The sequence below is a fragment of the Bufo gargarizans genome, chromosome 9 (genome assembly GCF_014858855.1).
Source record: "Bufo gargarizans isolate SCDJY-AF-19 chromosome 9, ASM1485885v1, whole genome shotgun sequence".
NCBI lineage: Eukaryota > Metazoa > Chordata > Amphibia > Anura > Bufonidae > Bufo > Bufo gargarizans.
In genome coordinates this window covers 12210339-12225400 of record NC_058088.1, presented here as the reverse complement: position 1 = coordinate 12225400, position 15062 = coordinate 12210339, and the positions used below count along the sequence as shown (strand labels likewise).

Below are 15062 nucleotides of genomic sequence, written 5' to 3'. Positions count from 1 at the left end.
ATACTTAAAGGTGTGGCTGACTCCTGGCATAAACTGTCTGAATTTTTGCATCCCGCTGGTGGTATCTCCCCCTTGACGCCCATCAAATTTCTACCTTACCTGGTTAAGGCGGACTTTAGAGATGATATGGGAATGTGGGCTGTTTTGGGGGATGTAGCTATAGGAGAACTGTTAGTAAAGCGTGAGATCCCGGATTTGTCATCTATGAAGGCCACCTTTAGGAGGGTACCCTGGACCTTGTCCCAATACTCGCAATTTAACAGCATATGTCAACAATATTTATGCACTACACCCAGTAGTTATGTCCCTTCGTGGTATGATGGGATATGGTCACAGGCAGTTGGCACGAAGGGGGCAATTTCCCGGATTTATAATAAAATTATGGAGATAGGTTCTGGGGCAAGACCCAGATTTATTGACCAATGGGCTTCTGAGATGGACACCACGATTAGTGATGTTACTTTAGGGAACATATTAAAGCACTCGCACGGCTATTCGCGCTGTATAAAAATACAAGAGAATGCTTTTAAAGTTATCACTAGGTGGTATAAAACTCCTGATAAGTTGCATATCATCTCGCCCGCATATTCTGCTGACTGTTGGAGATGTGGGGAAGCCAGAGGGACCATGTTTCATATTTGGTGGGCCTGTCCAAAAATCAAAAAGTTCTGGGACATGGTGTCGGGGAAGGTGCAAAGTATATGTAAGATTAAATTTCCTATCACCCCCTCAGTAGCGCTACTAAATCTGCCGGACAGCAATTATAAACTGACAGCACATTCCTTGGTGGCACAACTGATAGCAGCCGCAAAATTATTAATACCAAAATATTGGTTGTCTAAGGAAGTGCCGACTTTAAGAGAATGGACGTTTAAGGTTTAGGAGATATGTCAGCTGGAAGAAATGACGAGTTGGGAATCCTTATCTCATGATAGGTTTCTGGGATACTGGAGTAACTGGAAGGAATGGTATAACTCTGAGTCCTAGGGGAATGGGTAGGTTTGTGGCATAGTGGAAAAAGGGTTATTAAGGAAGATTGATATGGAATATGTACTAATACGGGTAGATACAGAAGTTCACAATGGATGTATCGCAGTGTATATTGTACATAAGATAGTAGGCGTATTTTCAAGTGCCTTTATGAAGGTGTCAAATTCTCATATAGATGGTAATTTATGCACTTTATTCATTAAAGTCCAGATGTGATGATCGAACCCTTGTATGTATAACTGTATTATGCATGAAACCAGATATGTTTGTTCGGAGCAACTACTGTTTCTGTAGTTTTTACTTGTACTTGTCATACGATTTAATCTCAATAAATAAAGATTTGATAAAAAAAAAAAATGGCAGTGTGTCTAAGGCTACATGCACACGACCGTTCCATTTTTTGCGATCCGCAAAAAACAGAAGCCGTCCATGTGCCTTTCGCAATTTGCGGAACGGGCGGCCCATTGTAGAAATGCCTATTCTTGTCCGCAAAACGGACAAGAATAGGGCATGCTATATTTTTTTTTGCGGGGCCACGGAACAGAGCAAAGGAAGTGGACAGCACACGGAGTGCTGTCCGCATCTTTTGTGGCCCCATTGAAGTAAATCGGTCCGCACCCGAGCCGCAAAAGCTGCGGCTCGGATGCGGACCCGAACTACGGTCGTGTGCATGAGGCCTTATAATGTGAATACTAATGAGCGCTTTCAGAAGTGGTCATTATTACAGTCAGACTGGGGATCAGTGAATATAGTGAACCTGGTGCTGGCTTTACTCACCGCTCCCTGGTCGTCTCCTCTGGGTGCTGAAGCTGTGTGCTGCAACGTACAGAGTCAGGTAAGTAAGCGGGCACTATGACCTGACACTGTCAGGTCACAGTGCAGCACTGCAATTTTTGTCTGATCTAAGGTCTGATGAAAACTATGTTTTTCTCATTTTCCTCCCCTGAAACCCTAGGTGTGTCTTATAGTGCGGAAAATACAGCATATGCCATGAACTGGATGAATGAGAACCTTCACAGACACAAATTCAATGATCTCTATGGGATCTCAGTTTTCCCACCTCACTGTTTGTAGTCCCAGCTTTGGGTCTAGATTTCTCCGGACAATCTGCAGACGTCATCCCTGATTTGGAACATATAAAATATTACTTTTCACCCCAAGTTTGTCTGCAGCCAGCATGTGAGTGTCTCTGACTGTTAGGCCTCATGCATGCGGTTTGAGTCTGCAAACCATGGATCTGCAAAATACAGATCCCTCCCCTTGTGCATGCCATATTTTCTCACTCCTATCAATAGAAATGACTATTCTGGTCCAGAACAGCACAGGTTCTTTAGTTTGCAGAATAGTCATATGAATCCACAAAAAATATGGATGTGTGCATGCTCCCATAGAAATGAATGGAACAGTGTGCTATCCAAAAAAATGCAGAGAGCACATGGAGGACGCCTAACTGTGCACTGAGAAAGTTTCTTCCAGGGTGGGAAGGAAAGTGACGGCGATCTCGTGGGTGACGTGTTCTCCATCCTCATCCTCCTCATCTGTGAGTGCACAGGCTCCAAAATCTTGAAGACTGACGAGCATGCCGGATACAGAATCTGCATATAAAAGAAATAGGAAAACTTCTCTTAATATCAGGGTTCGGTGCCACATGAGGCTGACAAACAAGTGTAAGCACATTAATGGCTTTGAGGGTAAAACTACTGCTTTTCCCGTGGTGGTCACATTATCTATATACCCCACCCAACATATTTGGTGGGGGGCGCTGAGTCCCAAGGTCTCACCCACACTGTCACTGCTTATGTGCCCTCTAACCAGCCATTCCTGCAAGTCTGCCCGACTGCTTATGTCCTGAACTACAGTTGCCCTCACCTGCCCCAGAACCTGAATTTTCAAATTTTGCCCAGTGTGTCACTTTAACACGTCAGAAGACACAGTTTAGTGATTTTGCACATGTGGTGGTTTTACCCCTTCCAGATGGTGCAAGTCTAGTCTTTAAAGATGGCGCCCGCTTTAAATCGGGTGCAAAAAACGCAGGGTGCACGTGGAACTATATAATAATAGCAAACACAGGTGCACTCTGCGGTCTTACTAAACCGTCAAACTGATGTGAAAATTGAGAGATTAGCCAACATGTCCTATTGTGGAGGACATGTCTGAGCCCGAGCACCGCGCCAAGGTTTCTCAAGTAGCTCAGGTCCTAACACTCACCTACCTGAGCCGTATGGACAATACCAGGGGCCAGTGGCTGAATTACAGGAGCATGAGGTCCGACTCACAGACAACTCACCAGTTACCTCCAGCATGTGGCCATGGAATCTGCGAGTCCCACTGAAGACTGGCTGGTATGGCCCAGGCCTCGCCTAAATGTAGCCTGTGGATGGAAAACAGGCACAATTAAATTGGAGTTTATACACCTCCAAGTGGTGTTAGGCAGGGGGTGCTCAAACCCACATGCAGTTGTGCATACACAGGAGAGCAAATCCTGCACTTGTGGCCCGTTGCTAATGGCGATCCCCAGCAAAAATGCATACGGTGGAGAATGCCCGCAGCGAACCACAAGTACCACAATAGACATCCTACACAAGATATGTTGATGTGATAACCAATAAAACAATATAATAATAGCAAAGACAGGTGCACGTGGAACCAGGGGCGTACATAGAAATTACTGGGCCCCATAGCAAGAATCTGAATTGGGCCCCCTACCCACCTCCTGTCCTGGCTCCTCCCATGCCACACCCCCATTTTGTCATAACTTCTCTTACCCCAAATGGTTGCAGTACGCCACTGCCCAAACCTCTTTAACTCCTTGCTGCTGAGGCTGAGTGTGCACATAGCCACCAATCATATCCCCCCCCCCCCCCCTCCAAAGGTGACTGATGTGTTGGGGGAATATTATTGGTGGCTATGTGCACACGCAGCCTCAGCAGCAAGGAGTTAGAGGGGTTATCCAACCCCTAATGCCCCCCAAAAGGAGGAAGGGGGTGGAGGAAGAAGTAGGTGGAGGATGAAAGCACATTGGCCTCTATGAGTCTCCCCCTGAGTCCTTTATGAGCCCCCAACCCCTAATGCCCCCCAAAATTCTCTCCCTCTCAGTGGCATTTGGGGGGGCATTAGGGGTTGGGGGCTCATAGAGGACTCAGGGGGGAGGGAGGCTCATAGAGGCCAGTGTGCTTTCCTCCTACTCCCTCCTCCCTGGGCATTTTGGGGTTGGGGCTCATAGAGGACTCAGGGGTGGTGGAGGCTCATAGGGGACAGTGTAGGAGGAAAGCGTGTCCCCCTCCCTCCCTATGAGTCCTCTCTTGCTGCATGCTCAATTGAAGTTCTACATCAACTACTGAACCACACCAACCAGCGATATAGACGTTGGTGACCGTGTCATTCTGTCTGTCCCGTCAGCAGCGGTCCTTCACTGGCCTGTGCTGTGGCTGTTGACTAGGCGGCGGCACGCAGACGTGATGCGAGGCGAGTGGCAACGTTACTCTCCGGGTCGGAGTCTGGGTGCAGCACTCCTGTGCCAGCTGCCTCTTTGTGCTGACTTGCGCTGATTGGCCAGAGTTATGTGCAGCAAGCCCGTGGCTGGATGGATCGGCAGGTCAGACAGACACTGGGCTAGGAGCGGGGTGGGGGGATCACTGGATGCTGAGAGAACACAAGTGCCCCGCTGCGCTACATATTACCTTTTTTGCACAGTAAACGGAGTGGGCGGGGCCTTTCCTGCGCTCCGGGGCCTCCAGTGCCGCAGGCCCTATAGCAATGGCGTGGTCTGCCTATATTGGCGGTATGCCACTGTGTGGAACTAATGGCTGTGATTGTGACCACGACTTCCCCAGGAGCGCTGCTCTCTCAGGGCCTGAACTGCTTCCCCGTACTGAGATCAGGGGAGCCATTTGTTTCCTGTAGTAGTCTTGCACCTTCTAAAGGCTCCAAAGCTACCACAGCAATAGTTCCTTTGGAGCCCTGCCTGTGACCCCTCCATAGACTAATGGTAATTCATCCAATCTGTAGGAGAAGTCCCCTAGGTGGAGTACAAATAAATGTTTAAATATATAAAAAATTTAATTGCCACCTTTCCCCATAATAAAAATATATTAAAAAAAATGCACTGCACATCCCAAGACACACACGCACACTATTATTATAAGTTAGTATAATAAATAAGGGGTTTTCCAGAGGATAGGTCATCAGTGTCTCATTGGTGGTAGTCTGACACACCGCTGATCAGCTGTTTGAGAAGGCACCAGCACTCACAGTAGCACCCAGGCCTTCTCACAGCTCTGCCTAGGCCATAACCTAAGCTCAGCTTATCCCCATTGAAGTGAATGGGGCTGAGCTGCAATACCAAGCACAACCACTATCAAATGGATGGCGCTGTGCTTGGTGAGCTGAGAGAAGGCCGCGGCGCGACCACCTTTTCAAACAGCTAATCGGTGGGGGTCCTGGGTGTCGGACCCCAACGATCAGATACTGATGAACTATCCATAGGAACTGTCTGAAAATCCCTTTAAACTCTCATACAGTGAACAGCGTAATGGAAAAAAATGGAAATAGCCCAAATTTGCTGTTTTTTCGTTGGTTCACATCCCCAAAACAAACTGAATGAAAAGTGATCAGAAACTCCCATGCACTCCAAAATAGTATCAATAAAAACTATTGCAAAGAAAAAAAAAATTATTTATTTATTTTAATTTTTTTTCAAATATTAAAACAAGACAAACTATACAAATACGGTACAGCTGTAATAGTACTGACCCAGAGAATGATAGGGGCAGGTTAGATTTACTACATAGTAGACACTGTAAAAAACAAAGAACTGTTGCAGAATTGCGTTTTCCAGTTCCACTCCATTCAGAGTTTTATTTCCAGTTCTCCACTACATCGTAGGCAATATTACATGGTGCCATTAGAAAGTAGAACTTGTCCTGAAAAAAAAAAAAAAAAAGAAAAAAAGCCCTCATACGGCTAGGTGAATGGAAAAATAAAAAAAAAGCGCAAGCTCTGGAAGGGGTTAAAAGATTGTTTTCATTTGCTGGTCGGCCAAAATAATTTTTCACCATTTATTTTTTTATCAAGACATATTGGGCTGATTAATATTTTTAAAAAAAATAAATCTTTTTTTTTCTTACTTTATTATGGGTAAAATGTGCAAACAGTTAATTTCATACAAAATGTATTCTTTAATATTTAAATTTTTTATTTTATTTTTTCATATTGACGGCTTATCCTCAGGATAGGTCATCAATATCTGATTGGTGGGGTCTGACTCCCGCACTCTTGCCCATCAGCTGTGTGAAGAGGATAGACACTCCTGTGAGCGCTGTGGCCTCTTCCTAGGCCGATGATGTCACGTTCATCGGTCACATGACCTAAGGACAGCTCAGTTCCATCCAAGTGAGCCTGGGCTGCAATACCAAGCACAGCCACTATACAATGTACGGCGCTGGGCTTGGCGAGCTGTGCGGAGGAAGGACGCAGGCTCTTCAAACAGCTGATCGGCGGGGGTGCCAGGTGTTGTACCCCCACAAATTTGATACTGATGACCTACCTTGAGGATAAGCCATCAATATTAAAAGGTTTGTTCGCCTTTGAGGGTCTTTCGGGCAGACCTCCACCACCACGCGGTCAGACCTGCGGAGGGAAGGATACTTACCTGCTCCCCGCCGCTGGGTTTTGGCTCCTTCTTTCCAGCGCTGCCTATGGCAGACATTATAGGCGACTATGGGGGACATTATTACTGCTGGGGCCACTATGAGGGACGTTATAACTGCTGGGGCCACTATGGGGGACATTATTACTGCTGGGGCCACTGTGAGGGACGTTATAACTGCTGGGGCCACTATGGGGGACATTATTACTGCTGGGGGCCACTATGGGGGACATTATTACTGCTGGTGGCCACTATAGGGGACATTATTACTGCTGGGGGCCACTATAGGGGACATTATTACTGCTGGGGGCCATTATAGGGGCCATTATTACTGCTGGGGGGCCACTATGGGGGACATTATTACTGCTGGGGACCACTATAGGGGACATTATTACTGCTGGGGACCACTATGGGGGACATTATTACTGCTGGGGGCCACTATAGGGGACATTATTAGTGCAGGGGCCACTATAGGGGACATTAATATTGCTGAAACACTATGGGGGACATTATTACTGCTGGGGGCAACTATGGGGGACATTATTACTGCTGAAACACTATTGGGGACATTATTACTGCTGGGGTCCACTATGGGGGACATTATTACTGTTGGAGCCACTATGGGGGACATTATTACTGCTGGGGCCACTATGGGGACATTCTTACTGCTGGGGCCACTATGGGGACATTATTACTGCTGGGGACCACTATAGGGGGCATTATTACTGCTGGGGGCCACTATAGGGGACATTATTACTGCTGGGGGCCACTATAGGGGGCATTATTACTGTTGGAGACACTATAGGGGACATTATTACTGCTGGGGACCACTATAGGGGGCATTATTACTGCTGGGGGCCACTATAGGGGACATTATTACTGCTGGGGACCACTATAGGGGGCATTATTACTGCTGGGGACCACTATGAGGGACATTATTACTGCTGGGGACAACTATGGGCAGGCATGGGATCCAGCCGGTTCTCTCCGGTTCTGCCGAACCGTTTGTTAAAATTACAGGCGGTTCGCAGGACCGGTGAGAAGCAGGGATCCCGACCCGGTCCTGCAGCTGCGCCTGCACCCCTGTATTTTTCAGCCTGCGGCTGTTAGGGCTGCAACGATTAATCGATGTAATCGATTATATTCAATAACTGGATTCGTTGTCGACGAATCCAGTTATCGAATAATCGCCGATTCGTTGCTATCCGGGCGGGCGGTCGCTGCATCTTTATTTTACCTTTTTACAATGACGCTCCTGTAACAGCCAGGCAGAGCGGACGGCGGCGTAACGTCACTCACTCACGTGACACGCCTGCTCCGCCTCCTTCATTCATGAGGTGGGCGGAGCAGGTGCGTCACGTGAGTGACGTTACGCCGCCGTCCGCTCTGCCTGGCTGTTACAGGAGCGTCATTGTAAAAAGGTAAAATAAAGATGCAGACGTGATTAGTCCGACTTATAAGCATCGGGGCCGGGGCTGTTATGGGGAGGATCTGTCTATGGCACTGCTATGGGGAGGGGGGTCTGTGTATAGCACTTCTATGGGGAGGGGGGTCTGTGTATAGCACTGCTATGGGGAGGGGGGTCTGTGTATGGCACTTCTATGGGGAGGGGGGAGGATCTGTCTATGGCACTGCTATGGGGAGGGGGGTCTGTGTATAGCACTGCTATGGGGAGGGGGGTCTGTGTATGGCACTTCTATGGGGAGGGGGGAGGATCTGTCTATGGCACTGCTATGGGGAGGGGGGTCTGTGTATAGCACTGCTATGGGGAGGGGGGTCTGTGTATAGCACTGCTATGGGGAGGAGGGGGGTCTGTGTATGGCACTGCTATGGGAAGGGGGATCTGTGCACTGTTATGTGGAAAGGGATCTGTGCACTGTTATGCCCATAACAGTGCACATATCCCCCTCTCCATAACAGCGCCACCCACAGATCCCCCTCTCCATAACTGCGCCACCCACAGATCCCTCTCCATAACAGCGCCATCCACAGATCCCCCTCTCCATAACTGCGCCGCCCACAGATCCCCCTCTCCAAAACAGCGCCATCCACAGATCCCCCTCTCCATAACTACGCCGTCCACAGATCCCCCTCTCCATAACTACGCCACCCACAGATCACCCTCTCCATAACTACGCCGTCCACAGATCCCCCTCTCCATAACTGCGCCGTCCACAGATCCCCCATAATAGTGTCGTCCACAGATCCCCCCTCTCCATAACTGCGCCGTCCACAGATCCCCCATAATAGTGTCGTCCACAGATCCCCCATAAGTGTCGTCCACAGATCCCCCATAATAGTGTCGTCCACAATTTGTTTTAATATGGCCTTTGAACATATTTTTTCAAGTAAGATCATATAAACCTCTCTGTTTTGTAATTTTGTCGTTTTTGCCGATTAATCGATTAATCGTAGAAATTAATCGGCAACTAATCGATTATTCAAATAATCGTTAGCTGCAGCCCTAGCGGCTGTTACTTACAGTCAGTCAGCGTGAGCGTGGCTGTGTGTGTGTCAGCCAGTCTTGAGAGTGAGGAAAAGGGGAGTGTCTTGAGAGTGAGCAGCGCCGCGAAGCTGCCAGCCCAGAACAGAGAAGGAGAGAGGAGTCCTCTCACTGTCTGCAGAGTGCCCTAGTTGCTGACAGTCCACACCCCACACACAGCCATGAAAGATTGAAGAACCGGCCCCTAGCCTAACAGAAAGGAGTCTGGACAGGTCAGGACTCAGGACAGCCTGGTTGGTTGAGTGTGATTTGTGTGACACTGACAAGTTGGCATTAAGGAGGGGACCACCGACCAGGGGCTGAAATTGAAATGTGACAACATAACAAAAATGGAGGGGGCCATGAATCTGTGGGGAGAAGCTATATGAGAAGTTTGAGAACATGGAGGGAGCCATGAATCTGTGGGGAGAAGCTATGTGAGAATATGGAGGGGGCCATGTGGGGAGAAGCAATGTGAGAACATGGAGGGGGCCATGAATCTGTGGGGAGAAGCAATGTGAGAACATGGAGGGGGCCATGTGGGGAGAAGCAATGTGAGAACATGGAGGGGGCCATGTGGGGAGAAGCAATGTGAGAACATGGAGGGGGCCATGTGGGGAGAAGCAATGTGAGAACATGGAGGGGCCATGAATCTGTGGGGAGAAGCAATGTGAGAACATGGAGGGGCCATGAATCTGTGGGGAGAAGCAATGTGAGAACATGGAGGGGGCCATGAATCTGTGGGGAGAAGCAATGTGAGAACATGGAGGGGCCATGAATCTGTGGGGAGAAGCAATGTGAGAACATGGAGGGGGCCATGTGGGGAGAAGCAATGTGAGAACATGGAGGGGGCCATGTGGGGAGAAGCAATGTGAGAACATGGAGGGGGCCATGTGGGGAGAAGCAATGTGAGAACATGGAGGGGCCATGAATCTGTGGGGAGAAGCAATGTGAGAACATGGAGGGGCCATGAATCTGTGGGGAGAAGCAATGTGAGAACATGGAGGGGGCCATGAATCTGTGGGGAGAAGCAATGTGAGAACATGGAGGGGCCATGAATCTGTGGGGAGAAGCAATGTGAGAAAATGGAGGGGGCCATGTGGGGAGAAGCAATGTGAGAACATGGAGGGGGCCATGTGGGGAGAAGCAATGTGAGAACATGGAGGGGGCCATGTGGGGAGAAGCAATGTGAGAACATGGAGGGGCCATGAATCTGTGGGGAGAAGCAATGTGAGAACATGGAGGGGCCATGAATCTGTGGGGAGAAGCAATGTGAGAACATGGAGGGGGCCATGAATCTGTGGGGAGAAGCAATGTGAGAACATGGAGCGGTGTATGTAAATATGTGTCGTGACTCGTGACGCGCTGCGTATCCACCGCTGAGTAGGGAACCTGTTGTTAAAAATTTGAATCCCACCCCTGACTATGGGGGACATTATTACTGCTGGGGACCACTATAGGGGGCATTATTACTGCTGGGGACCACTATGAGGGACATTATTACTGCTGGGGACAACTATAGGGGTCATTATTACTGCTGGGGACCACTATGTGGGACATTATTACTGCTGGGGACCACTATAGGGGTCATTATTACTGCTGGGGACCACTATAGGGGTCATTATTACTTCTGGGGGCCACTATAGGTGGCATTATTACTGCTGGGGACCACTATAGGGGTCATTATTACTGCTGGGGACCACTATAGGGGTCATTATTACTGCTGGGGGCCACTATAGGGGTCATGATTACTGCTGGGGGCCACTATAGGTGGCATTATTACTGCTGGGGGCCACTATAGGGGACATTTTTACTGCTGGGGGCAACTATGTGGGACATTATTACTGCTGGGGGCAACTATGTGGGACATTATTACTGCTGGGGACCACTATAGGGAGCATTATTACTGCTGGGGGGCCACTATTACTGCTGGGGGCCACTATGGGGGACATTAGTACTGCTGGGGCCAGTATGGGGGACATTATGTATACAGTGGGCGCTGCTGCGGTCGTCATTTTCTTAAAAAAGCCAATAAAATGTATCCATTTTTAACGACCATGAGAAACGGATAGAAAATAAATGCATAAATGCCCCTCACTGCTGTAGACCCCCGGGGATGTCTCCCCATATTTTATACCAGTTACTATTAGGGAAGAACTGCACTATCTGTATCTACACACACGTCACCCCAACCTCACACATTCCTCATACACTTATCTCCGCGTCCTCCCCTCACACACAGCAGACGGGACGAGAACAACCGAGAACCTTCTCATCGCCGATAATCGCCGCTCCCGGTCACACAGTCTCCGGGCATCTTCCAGACTCTTCGGGAGCTGTCTCGCACGCCCCGCCCCTTCCTCGCGCTGATTGGCTCAGAAGTTCTCTGACTGACAGCGCAGCCTGGAACTATCGCGAAAATTCTCTCTGCTCCATGACGTCACGGACAGCCGCTGCTGCTGATTGGTCGAGCTTCAGACGGACTAGAAAGCTCCCGAATATTCTCCATCAGGCTGTGTGTCATGCGGCTCTGTGATTGGCTGCTTCTGCGGGGAACATTCGGGAAACTTCGGGATAGTTGCTAAGCGATGCGGGGAGCGTGGTGAGGAGCGCTGTGATTGGGTAGAAGGCTGTGACGTGTCTACACTGTACACATATATATAGGCGCCGTGCAGCGTGGAGCAGCAGTTACTGATAAGTCTCACAAGACACGAGCTGCAAAGCGCAACCTCAGGAGAAGCTCTTCACCAAGAAGCCGCTCTGCCACCTGCACTCATCTCTCTGATACGTCCAGCACTCTCATCCTGACAGAAGATGGCACCTAAAGGAACAGCCATTGGCATTGACCTGGGTACCACCTACTCCTGTGTGGGGGTCTTCCAGCATGGCAAGGTGGAGATCATTGCCAACGACCAGGGCAACCGCACCACCCCCAGCTACGTGGCCTTCACCGACACCGAGAGACTCATCGGAGACGCTGCCAAGAACCAGGTGGCCCTCAACCCCCAGAACACAGTCTTTGATGCCAAGAGGCTGATTGGCAGAAGGTTTGATGAGACGGTGGTGCAGTCTGACATGAAGCACTGGCCCTTTCAGGTGGTGAGTGATGGAGGAAAGCCCAAGGTCCAAGTGGAGTATAAAGGAGAGGACAAGACCTTCTTCCCTGAGGAGATCTCCTCTATGGTGCTGCTAAAGATGAAGGAGACGGCAGAGGCTTATTTGGGTCATCCAGTCACCAATGCGGTCATCACCGTGCCAGCGTACTTCAACGACTCCCAGCGACAGGCCACCAAAGACGCCGGTGTCATCGCTGGACTCAACGTGCTGAGAATCATCAATGAGCCTACAGCAGCTGCCATCGCTTACGGCCTGGACAAGGGAGCCCGTGGGGAACGCAACGTCCTTATCTTTGACCTGGGAGGTGGCACCTTCGACGTCTCCATCCTCACCATTGACGACGGCATCTTTGAGGTAAAGGCCACAGCGGGTGACACTCATCTGGGAGGAGAGGACTTTGATAACAGAATGGTCAACCACTTTGTGGAAGAATTCAAACGCAAACATAAAAAGGACATTACCCAAAACAAGAGGGCACTGAGGAGGCTGAGGACAGCCTGCGAGAGAGCCAAGCGCACCCTGTCCTCCAGCACCCAGGCAAGCATCGAGATTGACTCCCTATATGAAGGCATTGACTTCTACACTTCCATCACTAGAGCCCGCTTTGAGGAGTTGTGTTCCGACCTATTCCGTGGTACCCTGGAGCCTGTTGAGATAGCCCTGCGAGATGCCAAGATGGACAAGTCACAGATCCATGAAATTGTCCTAGTGGGAGGCTCCACACGTATCCCCAAGGTGCAGAAGCTGCTGCAGGACTTCTTCAATGGCCGAGAGCTGAACAAGAGCATCAACCCAGATGAAGCTGTGGCCTATGGGGCTGCTGTCCAGGCTGCCATCCTCATGGGAGACAAGTCAGAGAATGTGCAGGACCTCCTTCTACTGGATGTGGCTCCTCTTTCTTTGGGCCTGGAGACAGCTGGAGGGGTTATGACCGTCCTCATCAAACGCAACACGACCATCCCCACCAAGCAGACCCAGGTCTTCACCACTTACTCTGACAACCAGCCAGGTGTCCTTATTCAGGTGTATGAGGGTGAGAGAGCCATGACCAAGGACAACAACCTGCTGGGTAAATTTGAGCTGAGTGGAATTCCCCCTGCTCCTCGGGGTGTACCCCAGATCGAGGTGACCTTTGATATAGATGCCAATGGTATCCTCAACGTGTCTGCTGTGGACAAGAGCTCAGGCAAACAGAACAAGATCACCATTACAAACGACAAAGGCCGACTGAGCAAAGAGGAGATAGAGAAGATGGTGCAAGATGCTGAGAAATACAAAGCGGATGATGATGCCCAGAGAGAGAAAATTACTGCCAAAAACTCCCTGGAGTCCTATGCCTTCAACATAAAGAGCATGGTGGAAGATGAGAACATGAAGGGGAAGATCAGTGATGAAGATAAGAGGGTCATCTCAGACAAGTGTAAGGAGACCATTGCCTGGCTGGAGAAGAACCAACTTGCAGAGAAAGACGAGTATACCCATAAGCAGAAAGAGCTGGAGAAGGTGTGCCAACCCATCATCACCAAGATGTACCAGGGAGGTATGCCAGGAGGTATGCCCGGCTCCAGCTGTGGTGCACAGGCCCGACAGGGCAGCAGCTCTGGGCCCACCATTGAGGAGGTGGATTAAAAAGGCCCCAGCTATGAACAGAATGGACACAGACTTACTGCTGAGCTCTTTGATTGATCATTGACTATTGGTAAACGCTCTGGGCCCACCACTGAAGAGGTGGATTAAAAAGTGTGAACTGTTTGACTTTTTTATGCTCAAACCTGATAAATGGACTTTTTGGTTCTATGATTTTTTTACATTTTTATTATAAGCTAAGGATATTGAGAATTTTTCCAGCAAAAAAATGTTGATATAATTTATTTGGATATTTGTTTTTCATGATTTTTTAAAAATATTTTTTATTTGCCCTGTCTGAATACATGTTACTGTAACTGTTTATTAGTAGTGTTTGTAGTTTTTTTTGTTTGTAAATAAATGTATTTTGACAAGTAGATTGCGTTTGTGTCATATCTATCAGGTTCTATTGTTTTGGGTGCTTATCTTAAAATATAAACTATTTTAATGCAATTTATATAGTCTGCTGCTTGTGTCTGGTATTGCAGTAGTCACCTAATGGGACTGAATAGTAATACCAGATACAGCCCATAGACAGGAGCGGTCTAATTAGGAAAGCTCAAAATACTAAATGGGAGCAGCACTATGGTAGCATTCACAGCCACTGCCCAGTGTACAGAGCTGCGCTGTCCCGTTGCTGGGAGTAGGACCCTGACTGATCAGATATTGATCACCTAGTCTAAGTATAGGTCATCAATATTTAACGTGACCCTCTGCTTAAAAAAATAATAATAATTCGATTAAAGGGGTTGTCCGGGTTCAGAGCTGATGTCTGAACCCGGACATACCTCCATTTTCACCCCGGTAGCCCCCCTGACAGGAGCATCGGAGCAGTTCATGCTCCGATGCTCTCCTTTTCCCTGCGCTTAATTGCACAGGGCAAAGGCATTTTTAGGAGTTCCGGTGACGTACCGGGGCTCTCCATGGGGCTGACAGGAATCCAGGTGACGTCACCGGCACTGATGGGCGGGATTTAGCTCTGCCCTAGCCAGTAAAACGGCTAGGGCAGAGCTAAAGCCCGCCCCTCAGAGCCGGTGCCGTCACCGAACACACTGCCGGGCGGAAGTTTCCGCCTGGCTGTGTGTTATTGAAAACAAAAGAGCCCATGCCCTGCGCGGTTTAGCGCAGGGCACAGGAGCGCATCGGAGCATGAGCATGATGCTAGGCTCAGGGGGGCTGCCTGGGTGAAAATAAGGGTAT

At 49.1% G+C, this 15062-nt stretch overlaps 1 protein-coding gene and 1 long non-coding RNA gene across 2 annotated transcripts; one reads left to right on the top strand and one right to left on the bottom strand.

The window, feature by feature from the left end:
• Positions 1-1608: 1608 nt before the first annotated feature.
• On the bottom strand, positions 1609-11539 carry LOC122919551. Its single transcript, XR_006386802.1, has 3 exons — positions 11388-11539; positions 3278-3361; positions 1609-2585 (listed from the first exon to the last, which is right to left on the bottom strand). It is a non-coding gene; the product is annotated as an uncharacterized LOC122919551 (long non-coding RNA).
• Positions 11540-11825: 286 nt separating this feature from the next.
• LOC122945947 (heat shock 70 kDa protein-like) lies at positions 11826-14157 on the top strand. The gene has a single exon (XM_044305172.1). The coding sequence runs from the start codon at positions 11934-11936 to the stop codon at positions 13863-13865; it is 1932 nt and encodes a 643-aa protein (XP_044161107.1). The 5' UTR covers positions 11826-11933; the 3' UTR covers positions 13866-14157.
• The last annotated feature ends 905 nt before the right edge of the window (positions 14158-15062 follow it).

Bases quoted from the DNA above. Each gene is read 5' to 3' on its own strand.
- LOC122945947 (XM_044305172.1), top strand. From the start codon at position 11,934: ATGGCACCTAAAGGAACAGCCATTGGCATTGACCTGGGTACCACCTAC.